At 36.2% G+C, this 24,304-nt stretch overlaps 1 protein-coding gene across 2 annotated transcripts in view; it reads left to right on the top strand.

Moving 5' to 3' along the window:
* The window catches only part of CDH12 (cadherin 12), a 157,251-nt gene that overhangs the window by 23,915 nt on the left and 109,032 nt on the right, over nucleotides 1-24,304 (top strand). For both annotated transcript variants that reach the window (XM_035561663.1, XM_035561662.1), the window contains exon 2: nucleotides 9,663-9,957. In XM_035561663.1, the coding sequence (XP_035417556.1) occupies nucleotides 9,663-9,957 (295 nt within the window). The remainder of the gene's footprint in view (nucleotides 1-9,662; nucleotides 9,958-24,304) is intronic.

Below are 24,304 nucleotides of genomic sequence, written 5' to 3'. Positions count from 1 at the left end.
AGTGATTCTTATTAATTATTATTATTATCTTTTGGGTATGCACACAAGAGAGATTTCAGGATAGGTGGACCACTGGGTAGTGCAACAGGAGTCTATAGGGTGATCTGTATCCTTCCATGTCTCCGTGTCTGCATGTCATAAAACTGTGGCTGCCTAAAGTAGGGTAAACCGAATTCAGGGAGTCTTATGGATGATGTGCTTCTGGGCACTAAATTATGCCTTTGACTTTCAGGAGGAGCGGCCTCTGGACATTTTGCTGAGTCAGGGAGACGAGAGGCAGGTTAGAGATTCTCTTTGTGCATGGCCAGGAGCACAATATCTTTGGAACAGCCATGGCTATGTAAGTCAGCTAACCTGTAACCTCAGTTTTCTGTTTTGGAGACTGCTTAACAGTAGGAGATAATTGGCTTCATGACTACTATGGTTATAAGTGTTTATGGGTACTTGGTTGAAGACAGATTTCTCCTCCAAGGTCCAGTTGTGGTATGGAAGTGAATATTACTCCCCAGCTCCTCCTCACTGTCCCTCGTACAGGTCACTGCCTTCTCAAAAGAGCAATTCCAGGAGGAAATTTGTTTTTCGCAATTAATTTCAGAAGAGCCAAGCTAACAAAGGCCAGCTATTCAACTGCTTTACCTAGATGGGACATTATGATGGAGGGAAGTTCAAAGGAATTGAGTTGCCTCCAGCCATTTGGGGCAGAGAAGTGAACGCTACCTCAGGAAGGAGCTGGAGGGTGCTCAGAGCCGTGATCCCCTCCTGCAGCGGGTGTTGTTCCCAGCCCACCTCTTTGTGGTGGTGGCTATCCACAGGCAGATGTTGTCCTGTCTGTCACTTCAGAAGCAGAGTGGCACATGACACACTATCTTCCCTGTGACATATCCATAGCTAATCCTACAGCCTACACAAAGGTATTTCCACTGGCATCAGTAGGGCAGTTCCTGTGAGGGAAAAAATGGCCCTGGAATTGAGCAGCAGTAGCTATAGCTTCCATAGGAAATTAAATCTCAAGAAAAACATTGTCCATAATGCCATGACCCATTATTAGATGATATGAGAAATCTCATAGATCGATCATGTTGGATTTGGTATTCAAGCATGTGTCCCCTGTGGCTAATGGTATTTTCAGTGTAAAGCCTAGGTAGTTAACATATAAGAAATAAGGAAAATAAACCATATTATTTCATACCCTGTAGCTTAAGACATCATATAGTACAATTCTACAGAACATGGATTACCTTCACACAACCTTGAAAGAAAATAGATCTTGTCATTTCACTTCGCAAGAACAAACACCTTATTTTACACCAAAAATATCTAACCTTGCCAACAGCTTAATTTCAGTGGCGCTTTGCAATAGAACATTCCTCTTTGTTCTTAACTTCAGCAGCAGTTATCTGGAGATCTTCACAGAAACAGTCCTGATAAATACAATCAGGCAGTCCATAGAAATTATAAACTCTCTGCTAATAGGTGTCTTAGAAATTATATTACAGATGTAGCATGTTTTATATACTGTTGTCATAAGTCACTAGGATCTTTTTTATTATATTTATTCTTACAGCATAATTCATATTTTCCTGCACTGATCTTTTATATATGTTATGGAAGGGATACAGCAGGGAACATAATGCAAAATAGTATATTCTGGTCAGTATGTGGCATCCAGAGAGATGCCGATCTTGCTATTCTTACAGTGATTTGTATTTCAAAAGGGAAAGGCTACAATCATATATTCTACCTAAAAAGAGCACCACACCTTTGTATTTGCTGTTTTAATAAATTAATTACAGCAACACCATTGGGTGTTTTGCAGATATTGTACAATTAAATAGCAAGAATGTGGAATTTTATTGTAATATTTTCTTTCTTTCATTCAGTTTTCAGAATTAAAAAGTATTGCCTTGTAAAGGAATACTAGTATGTGCTGCTTAAAGCTGTGATGATTTTTCCTCAGTCCCTTGGTTATGGCAGCTTCCCTTTTCTCATTTCTCAGTTTCAGCCATCAACATTATTCTCCCACATAGCCACCAGGATTCCAGCCAGGCACTGGTACAGAGGAGGCACCAGCGCTTTCACAGGTATAAAATCAAACCAGCTCCACTGGTGCCAGCTGAAATGCATTCATTTATGAAAAGCAGTGTCTTGCACAGATTCCTTTGAACCAGAAGATAGTTTACCATGAAATTTAAGCACATGATAGTAAAAAGTAAGGAAAAAGCCACATCTGTACATGGGGGTACATGGCACAGCCTTGCCTTTCCAACCTGATGTGTTGAGGTCTTTTGACCTCAGGGTTTCAGAAACAATCCCCTTCTCTTTTTCTGTTATTTAAAAAAATTCTGAAATTATAAAAATGTAATGAAATGGAGAAAGCATTTTCCACTGAGCTGCCACCACTAGCTACATACTTCATTGTAGCTGATATTACTTCAGCAAGATGTATAAAAATGCATTTGAGAAATGAGAAATTGAAATTTGTTATATTTCTGCAAGTGTTGCCTTTTGTTACTGTCTAATGGCCAATACTGGAATCTGTTATTTGAAGCTGTGATTGTGTGGCTACTGTACTGTGGTAATATCTAGAGGCTTCAATGGATTTGTGGTCTCATCAGCTGTTCCCATGTTCAGCAGAACAGCAGGGCTTTGAAAAATATCCCACATTCCCAAGCAGGAGCAAAAGTGGGTGAGCACCACAGCAGAGTGCTGCAGAAAGCCTCTGGGTCCCCATCTCAACATAACTGTACCTGCACCCAAAAGCTGGCAGTCTGAAATTCACAAGGCAGATGTGACAATATGGAAATTTCTGATGAGAACAGTTGCTAAAAATTTAGAAAAAAATGTTGTATCTGATACCTAACACAGTTCTTATGACAAGATCTCTACTGAAGACGTCTAATTCATGAAATAATATTCTGTTGAGTTAGTTTACATAATTAAGTGAATAAGTGAAGTGATTCTGGCAGGAATACAAAGCAAAAACCAAACAAACAAAAAAATCTTTTACTCTAGTGTATACTGTGTCTCTATTAGCAGTCTGTACTGGTCCAAGTGAAGTCTCAGAAACTGAAGTTTAAAAGAGAGTGGCAACTCTTGCTTATGAATTGTACCTGCACAGAGAATAATGTACAATGCTGCTCTTAATAGACTTTGTAAAAGAACACCTACTGATCAGTCTGGCAGTACTGAATAGTTCAAAAAGTATTTTCACATACTTTAGAAAATACTATTAAATAAATACTACTAAACTTCTAAAGTTTAAGAGAGATCAGGACACAATATTTCCGTGTGCATCAACTCTGGCTGAAGTGATAATGCAAAAATTAGAATTCATCAAAAATATATGAAACTTGTAACTCACCTGTATAATTACTTGTATAATCAAGTTATAAGGAAATATTGTTGATAGATTCTTATTCTTTTAATATTCTACTAGTGGAAGTTTATTTTTACATTTAGCAACTTTTTTTTAATTTTTTTTTCCTGTCTATGTGCAGTTATTTAGGAATTTGTTTGGAAAGAAAAAAATAATTATTTTGGAATGTGCTTTTGCAAGTGTTATTTTTTAATTCAGGGTAATGCAACAAAAATATTCTTCTGGAGGAGAATAGAAAAATAAAAATACATAGCCCTTCAAGTCAGTTATGCTCTGATGAGGATTCATTGAACTGACCAGGTCAGGTACTGTTTTTATTCCTCACTAATGACTTATTTGCCATCAATATTACAAACTGGCAACCACTCTCATTATTGGAAAAGTCTGGTCTGACTTAGTATGTTTAAACTAAATCCCTGTGACAGACGGAGATAATGTTTTTATTTAATTGGATAATCAGTGATTTAATTTAAATAAAACTCAGCTTTATTTGCCAAACAAATCATTAAGGAAAAAAAAAAAAAAAAGAAAACCTTCTTATTTATTTCTTCTTGAGCAAAAAAGTATTCTAATCTAAATTGAACAGTATACTGAAGGTACTTCCAAATGTAGAACTATGCTGTTTATTGTCATTTCTATAAAAAAGTTAGAAAGAAAAGAATGCCAATTCTTGGCAATAGATACTTTGCAAACAGGAAAAGAAGCTATGTATAGCTTGCTAGCTCAAATATATATATATATGTATATATATATTTATATATAATAATTTATATATATTATATTTATTTTATTTATATATGTTTATATAATACATATATATATATAGTTTTGGTTTATTATGTATGTATATATATCCTTTAATTGAAGTATTTAATTATTGGTTTATATTGTCATAGGACTAAGGAAGCCTATTCATGAGTGGGCATCTCTTCTAAAAGTCCTATACAAAACTAGTACAGAGATACCCTTCTTATTGAAGATAGTATTCATTCTTATAAGGAAATAAAACCATCTTTTCCAAATGACTTTTATAAACCATTATTATTTTCCTTTTTTTATTCATCTTTCTTTAACCCCATCATTTTAGTTGCTATTTCTTTCCATATACCTATTTGGTAGTAGTGTCCTAACTCCTCTTGACATGAGCTTTAGTCTGCGATCTTGCCTGATTAATGCACGTTAACTGAGTATTCAGAAGGTGCCTTTAGTCATCCAAAATTTTGTATCAAGAAACACTTACATGGAGTATTTCATGAGCAGATTTTGCCTTGTCTCTAAATGTTCTCTGGAAGGTGTGTCTGTGTGTGCATGTGGTGGAGACAGGAGGAAAGAAAAAATATTTGATTTGATTAGCAGCAATTGCATTGTTGTTGTTTTCGTTAGTTGATTTCCTGAATTAAAGTTTATGACCCCACCACCTTGTATCTTGGGAAATTTTTTTTTTAGTGGGAACTAAAAATTGCATTTGTATAAAAGCCATACGTGAGAATCTAATGATCAGTTTTTAAATGAAACTATGCAGTCTGTGTGGATCATAGAATGCTTAGCCATAGAAAATACGTGTTATATAAGTATATTAAGTATCTTTATAAATAAGCGTCTCTGAAAAGAAGAATGTTTGAAATAGAATCTTCTTAGGTGGTTGGTATCAAAGGTTCCTCTAGGCTTGTTTACACCCTTGCTTCCTGTAGAGGCCATCCCTGTTTCACCACACAGACTTTTGCAGTAAGGTATTGCCATAGTATCTCTGCTTGAATCTGCTTTTTCCATACATCAGTGATGGTTTTTCCTTTTCTCAGTTCAGGCTGTCATTCCTTGTTTGCAGTCTTAGGCAATACAGAGGCTGAGACTGTTTTTTTTGTTTGTTTGTTTGTTTGTTTACTTCTTGAATAGCTTTCATTGAACATGTTATACAATAAAGAGAGGGGAAGACCTGGTAGTTACAGAGCTACAGAGCAAATGGAAATACTTAGAAGTAGATACAGGCAAAGTAAATAATGGAATAAGGTCCTAAAACATGCTGCATAATGAAAAATACTGTATAGGTATAGGATTTTTCACTAGTACAATTGTGAATATCATGGAACATTCAACAATGTTTTGTAGTCCAGCTATGGAATGCAATATAGCATTTAAATTGATCTACTAGCAATAAATAAAGTGAAGAATGATTTTTGTAAGCCTGTGAAATTGGCAATGGAATAAAACTTAGAATCTCAGAGTATATCACCATGTGAATATATCAATTCGGGGATGTTCAACATTTCTCGACTTTTAAAACTTTATTTCCTCCTCTTTTCATTCTCTACCTTTTATTTTATTTTATTTTATTGGTTGTTTACAGAGTAGAAATTCAGAAAGTGAATGAGACCATTTGTGAAACAACTTTTAAATATCCGTATTGCTGTCAAATTAATATCACAGCAATTTCAAGTGAATGCCATAGCCTTCGTTCTTATAGATCCTGTATAGTAGTTATTTATTTTTAAGTCTAGAATATTTTACAATTTAAATATTTGGTTGGGTTGGTTGGTTGTTGTGTTGTTGTTTTTTCTTCTGCTTTCTTTAATGTCTTCAACGGTTTGATTTTGAAAATATCCTAATAAAATATTTTGAGATTTTTTTTTTAAATCCTACCTCTTTTTTTTTTCTAAGAATTTTAGAAGAATTTGACTTCCTGCAGAATTAATTCCAGAGGTACCTTGTAAACACTTGTAAGAGTTTACCAAATCAAATAAATGGGTTTTGTTTTTAAAAGTGGAAGTAAGGAAGGAGAGGAAGTGCTATGGCCTGCCATAACATTTATTGCTAAAATACAAATAACCATACCACTTTCTGGGAATTAGACATAACTGCCTGAAGATTTACACAATGTTTTTCACAATATTCTCCATCTTATTATTCATACTTGATTTTTTTTATCAGTCATTCCTTTGCCACATGTGTTACTGTTTGCACACATTAGCAAGAATTATAGATCATGTATCTTTTTCTGCCATCGCAGAAAAATATCCATGATTTTCTGCATTAACAGTTTGCCTCAATAAATCATAAATTTTACACTTGGGGCAGATTTGCCCAAAGATCTGACACTAAAAATTGTCTCTGTGTTACTTAGGTAGAGAATATAACAGAACAGATATGAGCAATGCTAGAAATGAATCCTTTGCATTTTCAAACCTTTGTGGCATTTTTAATGTCTGGGATTTACAGAAAAAAAAAATACAATCATTTGTACCACAATGTTACAGTAAATTCAAGTAATTCTGAAAAGTAAATGGGGGGGGGGGTGAGGGGGGCACAGATAAGATTTGAGCACTTGTTCTCTTGTCCTGCAGTTTTACTTGAATAGCAAAGAGTAGGAATTAGAAAATACAAGCAGTATGAAAAAGTACAAGCAACAAGGAAAAATGGGATACCAGAACAAAACTACTGCTGCACACAGTGTCAGAAAAAGTAGTCTCTTGCAAATCTTCTGTCTGATTTTCAACACACAAAAAAAGTACCTTTTCTTCCAGAGCAGCTTGTAGCACATAAATCCAAGACACACTAGCAGGCACTTATTCTCTAGCCTAAACTGTTTTCTTGAAAGTTTAAAGCATTCAAAGTCAAGACTACTTTCTAGTGCTGTGCAAGTCCAACCAATGCTAGTTCTTCTCTGTCTGTCCTTTCATCTGAATGTCAATATTGCATGCCTTTTTATTGCTGGAGAATTTAGTTCAATTTAAATTAAAGCAATCAGCAATTTAACTACACTAATTAGACACTTTGGAATGTTGAATTGCATATCTCAATGTGGATTACAAATAAGTATGCATTTGTCCATTGTCCAGCAATGGCATCTGAGGAGCTTATAACAAAGTGAGTAGATTAGCATGGTTTGATGAAATAAACACAATGTGACAGATTCCAGCTAATGCAAAACAATACAATTCTGGTTAAATCAATGAAATGGTTCCTAGGTTATACCAGCTGAGTGATGTTTCTGACGTAAGCATAGTAAACGCATCTATAACTGTAGAATTGCTAATGCTGCCAATTACAGTTTTTTTACTCCAGTACATTTGAAAAAGATACACTTGTGCTTCTCTTCTTATTTCCTTCTTCCTCTCTCTTAGGAGTCCTTGTTTTGCTTTTTTCATTTTATATTTTTTACTTTTTTCCCCAACTAGGGGAAACGGCTAGAATTATTTCTCTGTAGTATAATCCAAGCATTCAGATAACACACGCAATGCAGCCTGATTTGTTACTAGTTGAATGTAAACCCTTCAGCTGGCAATCAGAAAGACACTCAACCATCTCAGCTTTAGTGCCAAGTCTGATGAGAGGAGATGGGAGTAGAGACAATATTCTTGGCATGCTTCCCTATTGACAAGTCCCTGCTTAGATACGTTCTTTTGCTCTGTGATATTCCTACTTCCAGGAGTATGGAACAAGGTGGACTTCGCAATAAAGCCCAGACTTTTTTTTTTTTTTAATACAGTGACACAAATAAAAAAATGGTGAGATTCTCTTTATAAAATTACATATTTCTTTGATCTTTCTCAGCATATTTTTGATTTATTATTTTGTTTCACTATGTGTGTGTCTGATAATAGAAGGAAAATACCAAATTTTAACTGAGCAAGGTATAATGGAACAGCAGGATGCTTGTGAGCCACTTAAATTAAAATGATGAGGAAGAAATAGATGTTAATTATCTCAGGCTGCATTATCTTTTCATTTCACAAGGAAGGAATATTTAACCCCCCAGGAGGAAAAGAATTAACTTCCTTTGAATTTTTCCACAGTGAACCAGTGCTCAAGAAGCAAAATGCTTTACTTCTGACTCAAAAGATAATTTGAAAACCTGTGTAGGGGGCAACCAGATGAAAGATCAGAATCCAGTATATTCGCTGAGCAGGAATGATGAGATGAAAAAGTAGACAAAGAAGAGACTATGTTCATGTTCACTCTGTCCCACAAACCATGACCTCCTCCACAGTCACAAGGACCTATTTTCAATTTCAAGGCAGTAGCTATAAATGTTAATAATTGCCTTTACCTCTTTCTCTGTAGCTTAGCTTCTTGCCCCATTACCAAAACCATTTAGTTTCTCAGTAATTCATTTTCTACATAATCTAATTTCATGTCCCATGTTTCCTCTATTGTGTTTCACCTTGGGCAGTACATCATGTAAATAAAGCTTATATCCATAATCTCTTTACTATACTGCTTAAGGGAATTCACTCTTGAAAACTCCATTCCAACCTGCGTCCATTATAGCAGATCTCTTTAGTCCTCATTAGATGGGACAAGCAGGAAAGTATTTTAAAAGCTGTTTCAGCATTGGTGATGTAACCTTGAATATATATTCAGAACTTCTAGTTGTATTTAAAGGATGAGCATGAAACAGATAAAGGCATATGAGAAAGAAGTTCATCAGACTGTATTTCTGTTTCAAAAATTCCTACATTTAAATAGTGTTAAATGCTACATTATAGTAGAGAATGATTAAAAGGATAAAAATCTCCAATAACTTGAACACAAGTATTTTCTAAAAGAAGGAATAGAGATTTAACATTCAAATAGGCTGGAAAATATTTTTATTGGTATTGAAGGTGGAAATGATTGAATTAGAACTGATTTTTTTTTCTATATTTTTCCAATGAGGAGGAGAATGCCTAGCTTCACACTGTCCTCTGAGTGCCTTAAGACAGAAACAAATTACCAAATATTTGTGGAAAGGAAGCAGTATTTTTAACTTCTGTTTAGCATAAACTATGATTGAGGAGGAGTATATTGTCCTTTTTAAACCACGTTTGACTTTGAGTTTGAGTTTAGGATTTCAACAAGCTCTTATGTGTGAAATGAAAATTAGCTGATTCTCTTCTACTTCTGTGAAAGGCAAATGCCTATGAAGGTTTTTGACACCCTCTCATGTCATCTCACATTTGTTTGATGTGGCTATTGTGTGTTTTTCCATTATTTGGTCTTTAATTTCAGTTTCTAATGAATTGAAGCCCTGCTTCATTGCAGTGTTAGTAGTGAGCAGTGTTCATGGGAGAAAACAGGTAGAATTTTGAAATGCTCTCTGTCCAAAATACCAGGTGGAAATAAAAACATTAATTAACATTCTACCCACATTTTTGTGTGCACTTAGAGGCAGTTAAGGTCTTAGGAAAGTGATTCCTCCAACGCCTTTTATTTTACATCAGAGAAAAAAAATATAAAAATAATAATTGCTTTCCAGCCTAGAGAAAGCCATTAATGTTCCTTTCCTACCTTTTCTCTTTTTATTCTCAAGCTACATTCTGACTTGGACAAGGGAGTGGGCACTGTTAAATATACCCTTTCAGGAGATGGTGCCGGCACTGTTTTTACCATTGATGAGACCACAGGAGACATTCATGCCATAAGGAGCCTAGATCGAGAAGAAAAACCTTTCTACACACTCCGGGCTCAGGCTGTGGATGTTGACACCAAGAAACCACTAGAGCCTGAATCAGAGTTCATCGTCAAAGTGCAGGACATTAATGATAATGAGCCAAAATTCCTGGATGGGCCTTACGTTGCCAGTGTCCCAGAAATGTCTCCAGTGGGTGAGTAAGAAGCTTTAAACACTTGGTAACTAATTGCATATTGCTTAATTGTCTCAATATGCATTTCCTGCTGAGGAAGGACAGAGAAGGCTGATATGAAAATATAAGTTATTATTAGAAATGTCTCACTCCATACTTAAAATATATATATTACAGTTTTATTTTAGCTTTATTTTCTTACTTAGAAACTCATTGTCTTGCATAAATGAGAGCCTTTAACTTTTAATCACTGTGGATGCGAGAAGGAAAAAAAAAAAAAAAAAAGATGCTCAAGACAGGGATTCTGTGTACTCCAAAACCTTGTATTCACATGAGGAAGAACATTCCCATCTCTTCCTAGATCATGTTCGTTGTTTGCTATAGCAAATTAGATGGTACAACATCTTGCCATTTATTGCTCCTGACTGTGTTGCTGTTAAATTTACAGCATTTGCATGATTCCATAGTTGTGATCTGGGGGAGAATTCTTTGTCCTGCTACATTATGGGTGCTGAATGTAATGATTGCCCTCACCTGGCTTGCCACAATGCAAGAACAGGATCAACAAGACTTGTCTGAAGTCTCAAAAACCTATTGTTCAAGAAAACATTGAGTGCACTGAATTCCTTAGGAAAAAAAAATAAAAAAGGAGATTGACTGGAAACATAGTAAGTTTCCAAGTCCATAAAGGTTACTTACTGTATAGAGGAGAGAATCTTCTACTCTCCAGAGAAAGGTAGGCTGTAGTGAGGATAGTGAAGCACTGGAATAGGTTTTTGTTTGGGGAATTTTCACACATGATAGATAGTTATCAGGACAGACATAAACAGCATTGACCCTGCTGGAGAATAGAGTAAATGGTTCTTTGGGGTCTCTGCCTGCTGGCTGATTCTGCAGTGGTCCTGAGCAGTGCATTTGCAACACAAATTGTGTCTTGCTACCAGATGGCACTTCGGGCTTCCTTGCGGGAGGCAGAAACTAATTCCATGCTGGGCTGGGAAAACAAGTGCTAGTTTGTTTGGACTATTGCCATTTCCTCTCCTAAACTAAGCTGTCTTGTCCCAGTACTTCAGAAGCCATTGTGAGTCATTTAATGTTCCCTATAGCTACCTGATTCAGAAGTTTTCTGACCATGAAATGTGCAGAGGGATTCAGCTATACAGCTCAAGTGGTGATGTTTTGAAAGATAATCCTGGAGGCAACTAGGTAGCTACACAAATTGGTATAAGGAATTAAGGGGATAGTGTTTTAAATTTTGTGATAAAGAGTTGTAGGATGTGATAAAATGTGATATGAGTAGACAGAGAGAGATGTTCACGTTAATCTTATACGTGTGTAAAGACGAGTTCAGTATAGTCACCTACAGAGATGCATCTGTAGATTTACATTATAGGTGCACTATTGTTGTTGTGCCAATAAGAAATGCCTGATGATAATACTGTTATGTTATTTTCAGATGGAAAACATTTGATATATTTTCAAGTCTATTTCTGTGGCAAGTTTAAAATATAATTTTCTCAATAGTGGGTGTATGTTTGGCTGTTAAATTGTTTTTAAAACTTGATCAGAAAGAAACAAGCAAAATAATAATGAGTGATTCTCTTTACACAATGAAACCCAGTTTGTCTTCCAATAAAAAAAAAAAAGAAAAGAAAAAATAAATATGTTTATGTAATATCAAGCAAAATGCTAACAGTGGTTTAATTTCACGGGGAATTCTTTTCAAGTTGTGCCATGCACCGTGGCTTTTACATTGACTGGGATTTGCATGACTGGATGCAACCAACTATTATGCATCATGCACACATCTGTTTAAAAGAAATACTTTTAGATGTATTCTCCCTTGTAAAAGCAACAGCAAATGCCATGGCAAAAATGCATACTTCTGATCTTCACATTATTCAGGCATATTCATCACTTCCAAAAGAAATATTCATAACATTTCTTATTTTCCTCTATAGCAAAAATTAAAGATGGGTAAAAATTGATCAGAAAAGTCAAGGCAAGGAAACAGTGCTTTAAATAGAGGCCTAAACTCCAATTAGTGGTAACTAAAGCAGATAAGAAATTTAGCTGTTGGGTTGCAGCAAAAATATCCCAAAAATGCCTTCTGCCATCTGTGATGTGCCAGGAGATGGTGTCTTCTCAGGTATAGTTCTCACCACATCCTTGCTTGCTCTTATCCCTGTTGTTGCTACCTTATGCAAGCACTGATTTCTCAGAGGATCTAATACTACTGCTCCTTATCATTAGTACGGTTTAATGGCACCTATAGCAATGCCTACACCTACCAATACCTAAGGATAACATAGAAAATCACTTTGATTTTTTAGCTGGTGCAGTATATGGTTGCCTTGGCTTAGGCAAAAACTTTAACAAACTCTTCCTCTCATCTATTTTTTTTTTAACTTTCATTTTTTAGTTGTCAGCTTTAAATTCCCAAAAGTCCTTCTTCACTTGCTATATTTTTGCAACAGTAGTTATGAACTGCACTCATGTGCATTGTTTCACTTTTGCAGGAAAAGCAATACAAAATTATTATTTTTACCCCTTACAAGTCTTTCCTATGAGTCTGACAGGCTCTTGTGACCAGTGGCTTGTTGTCTTTTATTGTTGCATGACACTTACATGCAACGATTAACGGAGTTTTGTAGAAGCTTATCATAAGTTGATTGGTAATGATGAGCAGAATATAGAGATCAGAATTCATATTGAAAGGGGAATAGGGGGAAGAGAAGGAGCAAGTAATACCCCCAAGAGAATACCCAATGTAAATACACAATATATATTCCATTTGGACACTGCAATTGAGTGAATTGTACATAACACCTCTGAAGCACCACACTGCAGTTGTGGGAGAGGACTGTGCGGAGCTGGGAAGCCTTGGGAAGCAAGGTGTGCTTTAGCCCCTTACACACAGTTTAGAAATTTTCATGGCTAACCATTCTCAGTTTTGTAGCATCTCTGGTCTTCCTACTAATTGCTGTCCCTGAAGCCTTGGTGGCTGAAAATGCACCTTAATGTTCATTCCCAGATTTGGAGCTTCAGTCCCAGAGCTGCAATAAAGTTGTGTGTCAACATTATCCTGGACCCTGGTGATAGCAAAAGATATAAATTCCTAGGATCCTCAATATCAGGTTTTCTCAACATATATAAGGTTTAGAGATATCTGTAGTATCCACATTTCTCATACTATATATTTTCTAAGAACTTTGTTGTGCTATTGTCCATGCATGTTTTAGGTGAAATTTATTTTTTTCCCTTTAAATTTGTTTTGAGGTTCTATTAAAGTTTCCCCTATAGTTTCTGTAGACTGGGGGTTTTGTTTGTTTTATTGGGTGGTTTGTTTTTGTTTTGTTTTTTTTTTGTTTTTTTTTGGTTGGTTTTTGTCTTATCAATACTACTCCTTAAAAAAGGTTATGGTAATACTTTTAGCTTTTTCTGAAGATAATATGAGCACTGCCATTTTTACTCAATGGTGCATTTCTTACTGGGAGCCAAATTTCTCCATGTGCTTTTTACTCAGAAAAAAATAATAATAATAACATTAGCAGGATATTTACTATGCTCTAAAACTCTTAATTTAAGACCAGGATGCCTATCTATTTTATGTCAAAGGCTTGAACGGCTAATTAGCCTCACTCCTTTCACACGTGCACTCTAATCTGCTCATATATAGAGGAGATATATACAGACCTATCACAGATACAAACAAAAAAGATGTTGTCTTGAAAAGTCCATTTGTTACAGACTGGTGTAACATGCAGGCTAATGTACCCATGTATCACTTCCATTATTTTGGATACTTTCTTAGTGTGCATAGTTTATATATTATAGTGGAAGGATATTGGTACTTCTGAAACTGGCAGTGTATTCCTCACATAACCAGTGGGGTAGTGCTACAGAATACTATATGGTGAAGAATTTGTTTTGGAAGGAACAATTATGTGAAATTCCCTACAGAGAAACTCAGCAGATGGAGTCAGATTACAAAGTAGAACTAATATTTTAAGAACACAAATTGCTATGCTGTTACCCTGTGCCCAATAAGAGACTTATAAAAGCTTAAGGACTGGATTTCTAATTTTTTTTTCTGGTATAGGATTGGTTTAACCAATATCTTTATCTGAAAATATATTCTTGATTTAATATGAATTCCAGAATGTAGCACAAACCAGAAATGGAACTGAGAAGGGGGGGGTGTAATTTCCCCATTTGTAAGTTAGTATTAGCAAAATATGTTGTCCTTCAGTATAGTTTAATCAACTGTGTTGTTGCTTCTGGTGGCTGTGCCAGCTTTTCTTGCAACAGAGCTCATGTAAGCATACAAATACATCATGAGTTTAAACCAAGGTTATCCCCTTACTGGCAGTATCAGTCCAGATGACTGAGAGTTGGGGCATACCAGCATTAAACACACATTCAAGGAAAGATCTCATTATGTATTTGATATATATTTACACATAAAAATGTGTACAGAATTACATCTGCATTTCTCATGCATTTCTTTCACTGAATATGCTGGTTTTAATTGAACATATTGTTAACAATGTATTGCATGTGACAAATTTATAACTTCTATTGCCACAATTTGCTAGTTGATTTCTAAGGTGTTGCCATATGCCTCTATGCTTATATGCAGGCAAGCTAGGACTTGACTAAACCCATCAATTCCCTAACATATAGATACCATATGTTCTTTCCTAGACAATTTCATTACCTTTCCACTAGATTAGCTCTTTATTGCTTTGGGGGGCTCTACAAACTACAGTTCACCATGGCAATTATTCTGCCTTTTTAGTTATTAATTAAATAGTAATGGAATATACTCACATTAAATAGTATTACTGATTATGGTTGAATTCTATTAGAAACAGCCTCAATTGTAACACTATACTGTAGCACTAAAATGCTCTTTGACACTAGCAAGTTGGTATCAGGTTATTTTTACTGGGTGTCCTCCATGGTGCAAGGCAGCTACTACAAGTGTGTTATGGATATCACAGAATCACAGAATCATAGAATATCCCAAGTTGGAAGAGATCCACAAAGATCATTGAGTCCAACTCCTGGGTCCCCAAAGGACCACCCAAAAAATCAGAACATGTATATGAGAGTGTTGTCTAAACACCTCTTGAACTCCAGCAGGCTCAGTGGCATGACCACTTCCCCGGGGAGCCTGTTCCAGTGCCCAACCACTGTGAGGTACTGTCTGTCTAGATTTTCTGGCAGTTTTCCTTTTGAAGTGAATACTTCATTATGGCTTGCTTTTACCATTGAAAAAGGCTTATATTTAAATATTAGCAAGTTGTACATACGTTAATGTATCCAGTAGTTTCATGTAAAAGGATAACATGTTGTAGAAAGCTAACCTGATGAGCTGGTGTGCAGGCAGAAATTCAGGAACCTGCACACAGGCTGAGCATCACCTAGTGCCGCCTGCCGGTGTATAGCCAGGAGCTGGCACACTTCCATAGGGAGATACCTGGCGGTATATTCTGTGCAGCCTCTGTCTACAGTTCTTCCATCTACACCCTGATCTCATGCTTTTTCCTGGTGTTATCAAATCCTCAAAGACAGTGGTGGGAATTGGATGTAATATTCAAGATAGAAATGTACTATATTTGTATGGTAGGATAATAATGGCTCTTGTTTATTCTCTTTTCCATATCTAATACTTCCCATCAATCATTTTCCCTCCTTTGTCCACGGATGATAACTGAGATGATACCTCTGGAGGATTTTCCACAGTGATTCCATGATCAAGAGTTGATAGGTAACTGAGGTACCCATCTCTTTGAATGTACTGATCAAGTATTTTTTCCTAGCCATATTACTTTGTATTTCTTAGTGCAAAATCTCCTGTTCCCAGTTATTTGGTAGTCACAATTCTCCTGCAACATCTTGCAGTCAAGTGTTTCATTTTGTCAAGCTGTCACCTGCTTATATATTCTCTTCTACTGGCAATCTATGAGTTCAAGTGAGATGCCGATGGCAACCTCCCTCTAGTACAAAAATTGTCCATTTATTCCTACCATTTGGGTGTTACAAGGCTGTTCTCTCTTATGATTTTTTTTCAATCATTTATTTTTTAATGAGCCTTTGGTTAGGAACCTTGCTGAAAGCTTTTTGGAAATTTAAATACAGTTTATCCAGGTAGATAATCTAGAGCTATATAGCTGGCAATTCACCCAACAGTAGGTATTGCAAAGAGTGGCTTCCCTTTACAACACTGTACAGACTCCTCCCTTCTGGTGTTGTATACACATGTTCTCTGATGCCATACTTTATTATAGAGCCTACCAATATGTCCAGCACCTGAGTCAGGCTTGGTGACCTCATCGTGATGACCACTTTTCGTAGAAATTCGTGTCATATAGCTGTGTTTCAGTTCTCCATTCTGGGACAACGTCAGATGGCAGTTTACACACCACAGCTGATGTTTCAAGAATGTCTCAGTGTCTTGTTTAGAACTGATTTGCTAATTGCAGATCTTGTCTTTTTGAGTCTTTCTTTTCTTTTTTTTTTTCAGTTGTAGATAAAAACAGCTACTGCACTGACCATCAGACTAGGTTTTGTAGCCTTTATAGAAAAAGACGAGTTTTAAGAGAAGATCATAAGGAAAGGCAGGTTATGGCTGCTTGCCCTTTTGTCAAAGAGTCTTTCCAATGTAGAAGGAGTATTGCACACACACACAAAACAACAATAAAAAAAAAGTCAAAAAAACCCTCACTGAGATGTTGAGAGAAAATTACAAGTAGGCAGTAAAAGCTTTTGAAACAAAAGTGTTTCTTGACATTATGATAGATCACTAGGCAACCTAGGCAGCTTCAACTACTATGAAAAAACTTACAGACAAAACCATTTTAGATCAAAAGGGAGAAAGAAAACAATGCAGAGAATCAAGGCTTGCATGGTTAAAGGATTGGGGCTATTGTCGTACTGGCTGTGAGTTTTATTTCACACACTTTGGCTGTTAGAAATAATCAGCAAAACAAGGAAATTTGCCAAATGTTGTTAGCCAGGAGAATCTTTGTAAAATGAAAGCAATGATGGATGTAACCCTACAAACATGCACACAGCATAATGTCCGAGAAGCTTTTGCTACTAAAAGGTTGAGACACTAAATAAATGTTTTCTGCAAGCTGGTTTCACAGTCCCAAAATGTCAGTGTCAGTGCTGAATTCATGCAAAGCATTTAAGTCTTACTTCTTGTATATCCAGATATACTTTACTGTGTTTAACTGGATGTGGGCAAAGTTAAAAAATTATCTCCCAGCAGATAAAACCACTACATTGCTATCCACACTGACTTTACTCCAGTCCAGTAGCATAAGTAAGTAACATTTGATCACAAACAAGTCTTCTGATACAGACCCCTTTTATCAGGTTAACAAGACAATACTTTATTATTAATATTATTATTTTATTGAGATTCAGATATTTGGTTTTGCTCTGAATGTGTATGTTGGTTATTTTTACGATGCTGAGTATTAGTTCCTTTAGTATATCCTGAGAAGCTTATTGGTACTGCATTGTGGTTTGCATAATCCTCTCCAGGTTCAGTATATATTGCATTAGAGTTGTTAGGATTATGAGTTAATTTTTGTCAATGATGCTATTGCTGAGGGAAAGGTGTTTAAGTGTAGTATTGAGAGATGCAGGAATTGTTTGTAGACAGTCACACAGCCTGTCTCAACATAAAACATGTTGTATCGATAGTTGTGTTAGTAGCCACTGATCAGCTGTAAATGTTAAAAATTGATAATAAGTTGCTTTTTCCTTACCACAAAATGACTCTAAACATTAAATATCTTTTCAGCAAGAGTTGTTATTTTGGCCACCAAGTGGTTTTAAACATTAAAGATATTTTAAAAGTATTACTTTTCTCAGCCTCTGAGTGACTGTAAACCTTAAATATGTTTTATAAAAGTTGCTTTTCAAGTTACTGCCTGCACAGCTACGAACATCATTTTTCTTTAAAGTTGCTTTCCAGACACTGAGCTATTTTTTTTGTTAGAAGCTCAGTTCTATTTGTAATTTTTCACAGAAGAAACACGTGCAAAACTTCACTGGCACAAGGTAGCTCTTCATTTATGACAAGCAATCATGTCCTAGCCATCATCTTAGAAAGACACTGCAGGTAACCAAAATGAGCCAAAATTTAAATGGATTTTTAAAATATTTTGCATGGACAGCATGTGCATATCCAGTGTTCTTCTCCCACATTTCAGTATATAAAACTACACTAAGACAAAAGAATAAAATCAGACATGAATGATATTTTATACTAAGATAACCAGACCAAGAAATCAGTCACTGATGTATTGTGTGAATCAATCAAGTTATCATCAGCCCCAGAGGAGTACAAAACAGAAGGCAAAATAGTCTCAAGATTGCTAAGCAAATGGGAGTCACTAAACCAAATAAGATTAAGGACTTTAATTCTGTGTGCAGAAATAACTCCATGTGGCAAATTAGATCTAATCCTAGGAAGGCCTGGAGTGATAAGAAAAGTGTTCATGAGAATCTGGTTTTACAAGAGCAAAGAGAAAAAATCGCTGATCACAAATATTCTGTTAGGGACAAATTATCCTCTGTCTAGAGAACTCCGTAAGGTTTAAAGTCTACAGCAAAGACGCTGCAGATACCTTAGAAAAAATGTCTATATAAAACAGGGGTATAAAAATATCTGCAGAACGAGGAACAGTACATACTGGAGTATCTTTAACTGACGTGTCAGCAATTTAAATAAGTGTATCTGTCTGTCGACCTTAAAATTCAGTGAATACTAGACACCTACCATTTCCTCTCAGTTGTAGTAAAGAACAGCATAGGTTCATAGGTGAGCAATCCAACACAATGTCTATCCCATACACCTTAGGTTTTTCATGATTAAAGAACCATTAAAGGTCTTATGGGAGCATGAGCTTAATGTCCCTTCAGCCTCTGATCAACATAGGTCTCAACAGACCTGGTTGGAAGCCTTCTGGAGGAGCCATTTTTGCTAAGCTTTTGCAGAATCGAAAGATGCAGAACTGCTGTTCTGTCAAAACACTTTCTCAAAAAACAGATGGCTGGCTGGTGAGTCATCGCTCAGGTTAGCTGGTGTATCCCAAAACAGGTGGCTCCCAAATTAGTAGAGAAGCATTCTTTATACTAACTTGAGAAGCCAGGCATGGAGTAGACCCTTACCCCTAAACTGGCTGGTAAGCAACCTTTAGACCAAGCAGCCTTCTCTGGCTTGTTTGTCAGTTCCTTGATTTCTGTGCCACATAGTTGATAACAAGGCAGGTTGCCGTGCTTCCCAGACAAGCTAGTCAGCTTGCAAGCTAAACAGGTCCTGATTAAGTAGGAAAAAGACCAATGGAAATGAAACAAACTGTCCTCATGAAAAGCTCAGCACTGTCAATATTATTTTCTGATATGTGCCAGATTTTTTTTTTTTTTTTTTCTGTACTGAAACAGGAAAACTATCTGAAAAATCCCAATAAAGCAATATTACACTCTCCAGACAGCCTTACTTGCCAGTTATGTCTGGGGACCTTTTGTGCAGAAGCCAGCAGTAAAAGTGAAATCATTGGTGTCTAGAGAGGAAAAGTCTGAATACCTCTGAGGTGCTGATTTCAGACAGGTGTGAATGTAAAGAATGATAGCTGAGGAAGAGGAAAAACTTTACAGACTGTACACATTTCGTTTTGCAGTAACACCTTTAATACTGTCTTGGACTTGGTTCAGAATGGCACACCTAAAGAGACTACCATGGTTTCTGCTAACAATTCTCAGGACCATCCTGTTATTTTTATAAGATTTTTATATATTTCTATTTTATTTTTCTATATTTATTTTTATAATAAAATAAATAAAAATAAATAAAAATAATAAATAATAAATAAATAAATATTTTTTATATTTCCATTTTATTTTTATAAGAAGCTTAAAGGATATAATTAATAAATAAATGACAGTCACAGTATGAATGTTGCTATGGAGCAGTCCTGGGGGATCAGGGAAGCAGCATGAAGCAGACAAAGGGACCTCCAGCAAGGACTGCCGGAAACACCAATCTGCACCCATCATTGAGTGAGAATGCTGTTGCAGATACCCTCAGAGGTGTAATTTTAACTGACCATTTTCATCTTAGTACACAGTTGTTCGCAACTGATTATTTTCCCTGGAAGTAGTTCATTGACTGATTGTCATCCCATTGAGGCCAGCATTTGGGACAGGGCTTCTAACTGAAAAGGATAATATAAATCCCAACAGTCAATCAAATAATGACCAGGTCAGGAAATCTACAGCTGAAGAGTTACCTCCTCTATCGTACTGTACATCTTCCACCTGTGTTTATTCCTTTTAGTAAAGCAAACATCAATTTTACCATATATCTATACCATAGGACCTTAGGACCATCAGATTAGAAGGCCACTACCATCCTATTTCTGTAAATGACAAGAATTAAAGGCTTGGAGAAAGTTAAACACACGTTTCAGCAGATTATCATGCCACAGTCTAAATGGGGGCAGGTTTTAACCAAACATACCTTACTTTTTTTTTTAATTCTGTTCAAAAAGGGTTGTTGTTAGGGATCCCATGCATTTAAGATACTTCTCTAATCCCCATTTTGTTAGGTTTGGTGATTGCACTCTCTATAAATCGATCATGTCATTCTACAAAGCATTTCCTTTTCCTATTTTTAACATTTCTGACTTTCAGTTTGGAAGACAAAAGATGAATAGGGATAGTTTATTTACTTTTGGTATAGCCCTGACTACTCTATACATCTCTATCACACTTTTTTTTTTTTTTTCCACTTCTAAATAAAGGAGATGAAATCTTCAAAATTCTATGTGGGAAACCTTATTTCATGTCTCAATTCCACTGCTTGCCTGTGAGCCCCCTTTATTTCAGCTGACTTTTTAGCGATAGGACAAAAGTAATCAATATTTTCAACAGTTTTGATAGAATTCAGATGAGAAAGATGCCTGAAGGGCAGGTTCAGATGCTCAAGATTGCAATTTATAGTCTTGCAAGAGATGATAGAGACACAGATGCTCAAATTATCAGCCCCACTTGGTACTTCTCTGGTTCAGTAACTCTAAATTCATCCACTTTTTCTTGCTGCTTCCACTCCATATCATCTCATGCCTGAACACAAACCAAACCCTGTCAGACAGTTTTCAGCAGATGTTTGATAGTCCTGGGGTTCTTTCATGGCTCTTGCATGTGGTTCTGAATGTATCTATGAATCTTCTCTTCTCAGGTTTTAAGTCCTAACCCAATATTAATCATTGAGCATAATCCAGTGAGATATTGCAGCTCAGAGTTCAAACAGGGGATAATGTTTGCCTTCAAAAGTTCATCGAGTTGCAAACACAGCAGAAAAAAAAGTCTTCTCCTAACTGAGTAGAAAGAAATAGCTTTAGCATAATATATTAAAGAATGGTGTTTAATAGTCTTATTTGCAATACTGGTAGGGGATTAAGGAGGGGAACTGTTTACATTTATGAAGGAGGGGGAAGTATGTAAATATGTAAATTAATGCTTTTATTTTATACAAACCAGATTCAGACACTGGTGTGTTGGAATTGCTGCAGCATAAAGTAAGACAAAATGAGTTTTTACATAGCTTTTCATTGTAACAAATAAACACACAAAATCAAATTCTATGCTTTCCTTCTGAAGAAAGTCTTTCATAAATGACCTAAGAGGTGCCAAGATGTTGGACTACAAGTCTGAATCAAAAGAGAGCAGTGAGGCATCAGCTCCTTAAATTCCTAAATCCATATGAAGCTTGTAATTGAACTGGCAAGTTGTAAAAAAGGAGTCCTTCCTCTGGGCCACTGCACAGCAATAATAGATCTCTGAACTGCTGATTTAAAGGAAAGATACAGGATATCCACACCAGCACATCCTACTGATTTACTGCAGGGCTGAAGTTGTGGCAGTTCAGTAATACCTATACTGCAGTCTGGATACTTTATATTTTAGCCGCCTTTATCAATTTACTTTGGGCAGCACAAGGGGACAGTAACAGTGATGACAGGGTAGTTTTTATGGCAGCATAGTGCAAGGGACTTCAGGATACTAACTCAACGGCTGCCTTGCATGGATGTCCTAATGGTTCATTTCCATTGTTACTCTTACCCAGACTGGCTACATTAAAGCCAACGTGAGGCTCCCTGCACATATTGCAAATGTGTTTTATGGTTTGAGTGTTTACTGACTTATGGACACAGTGTGCATCATGTCTGTACTGCTCTCATCAGCAGTACAGTTCTTGGACTTGCTAGTAAGATCTCAGTAATGAATGTTTTTCACCAGCACATTCTCAGGCAAGATTTGTAAAGGTGTTTTGGCACTGAAAGAGGTTTTTGGACATCTTATATTCTTTTTATTGATTTCAATAAGTGCTGGCCATGTAAGTAATTTTGAAAACCCTAGTAAGACTCTCAAACAGCAATTAGAAATTTGAGCCTTACCACCAAGCCTAAAGCAATGCTTTGCATCCCTTACATGTAGGCACCTAAAATTTCTTGGCATACGTTAGAGATGTGAATGAAAATGCTTTGGAAATTTGGCCAGGTGGTTGGAGCAATGTCTCTGGAGCCCAGCCAGATCAGACACAGATCAAATTCTGTATTACTCCAGTAGGTGATCTGGGGTATGCAATGCAGGGTATGTCCACGTGTGTTTATTTGTCTCATTCCAAACAGTTTCCTAGTACCTGCCTGAACCAGGGGGAGAAAATAAAAAAATAAATAAATAGATACATCTATGAAATAGTTCCATGCATTCTAAAAATATCACCTCAGCCTTTCCACCATCTGCTTGTGCACAGAACCATCTGAACTTTACTCCACTGAGCAGCTAGATGCCAATTAATGTCTAAGCGCTGTCAGAATTCATAAAGTAGGTATACCTAATCCTTGTTTGGAAGCCAGTCAGTGACATTTTAAGAGTTCAGAGTTACACTCCATGCAAAATGTGGCTGGAGGAGAGGTTACCTGTTTTTGACTGCAGTGAGGTAGGGAGAAATCTCACAGAGAATGCTGGAGATGGAGCTTTAATCCTTTTTTTTTTATTATTATTTTTTACAGGAAGATTTGAATGCCACCTCCTAATGTTTTAGCCGCTAGTACAGTGGGCCTTTCTTAATCTTTCTCACTTCTCCCTTTTTTTGGCCTAATGAATTTTTAATGGTTCTATATAAAACAGATCAGCTTCCTCCTTCAAGAGAGTGATGGTCTGAACATTCAATTAAGGAGTTAAGCATTCAACCACCGTATAACAGAAGAGTAGTGTAAAATAATCTGCATCTCATGCTTCCTCTGGGCATTCAGGACAGAACATCACCTGCTTCTGCGTTTTGTCAGAATAAGGTTGTTTTAAGTCATTAACTCAGAATAAAGGTCAAAGTTTTTTTTTTTTTTTTCCCCAGTAAATAATTTCTGAGAAAGAAGGTAACTAGGACAGAACTTTTCTCATTGGTGTTTCTTACAGGCTACAGCAACTTTTCACAAATAAGCTCATTTATATGGATCAAATTGCTAGGCATCTAAACAACACCAGGTAGAAAACTACATCTGGGCTTACTATGTTTTGCTATATCTCTTTTTACAGTTCATGTCCTCCCCTGTGCTGGTCTTAAATGCTGCAGCATAGGTGATTACAGAATTTAATGTACGGAGGGAACATTCATTGTAAAGCTTGCTTCTTCATGCATATGTGTTCCCAGAACTGATGCAATGCAGGTGAGAGTACATGTGCAAGGGATCTGAGGGGAGTTCACCTTGGAAAAAACTACTTTTTTTATGTTGTAGGGAAGGCTTCAGGAACCAATTACATTTAAAGAATACAAAAATATAGAATAAAAAAACTGTGAAGCAGCTCACAGCTGAAAATAGGACAAGGATTTAATGGTCATTAAAAAACCCAAGTGTGATTAGTTCAGTGAGTTAAGACATTAACTGTGTTGGCTTTCTTTATGTATGTGGGAAGGATTATTATATGGATTATATGGATTATTAAAATCCACCTGATAATATTTTTAACAATCTTTTTCAGTTGTGTCTAGACCTAAATTACAACATCTGAAAAGTTTGACATTTTCACTTTCTTTCATGTAAATAAAGTGATCTGTATCCAGCCTCCCCCTGAAAGACCGGTAGTCTGCGAGAGTTGGAGAATTACCTCTTACTGTTAAATATATATGTCAAGAGAAGTGACAGCTGTCCGGGGTTTCATTATTATCATATTTTTTAATTATTATTTTCCTACTGACATTTTGTAAGAACAAAACGGCATACCTATTTTGTGTAGCTTTGTTCTGAACAAATGATCAAGTTATAGAAAGTCAGCAACATAA

This window comes from Cygnus atratus, chromosome 2 (genome assembly GCF_013377495.2).
Source record: "Cygnus atratus isolate AKBS03 ecotype Queensland, Australia chromosome 2, CAtr_DNAZoo_HiC_assembly, whole genome shotgun sequence".
In the NCBI taxonomy this organism is placed as follows: Eukaryota; Metazoa; Chordata; class Aves; order Anseriformes; family Anatidae; genus Cygnus; species Cygnus atratus.
Note: the sequence above shows the minus strand (reverse complement) of the source record. Positions and strands in the feature narration are given on the sequence as shown.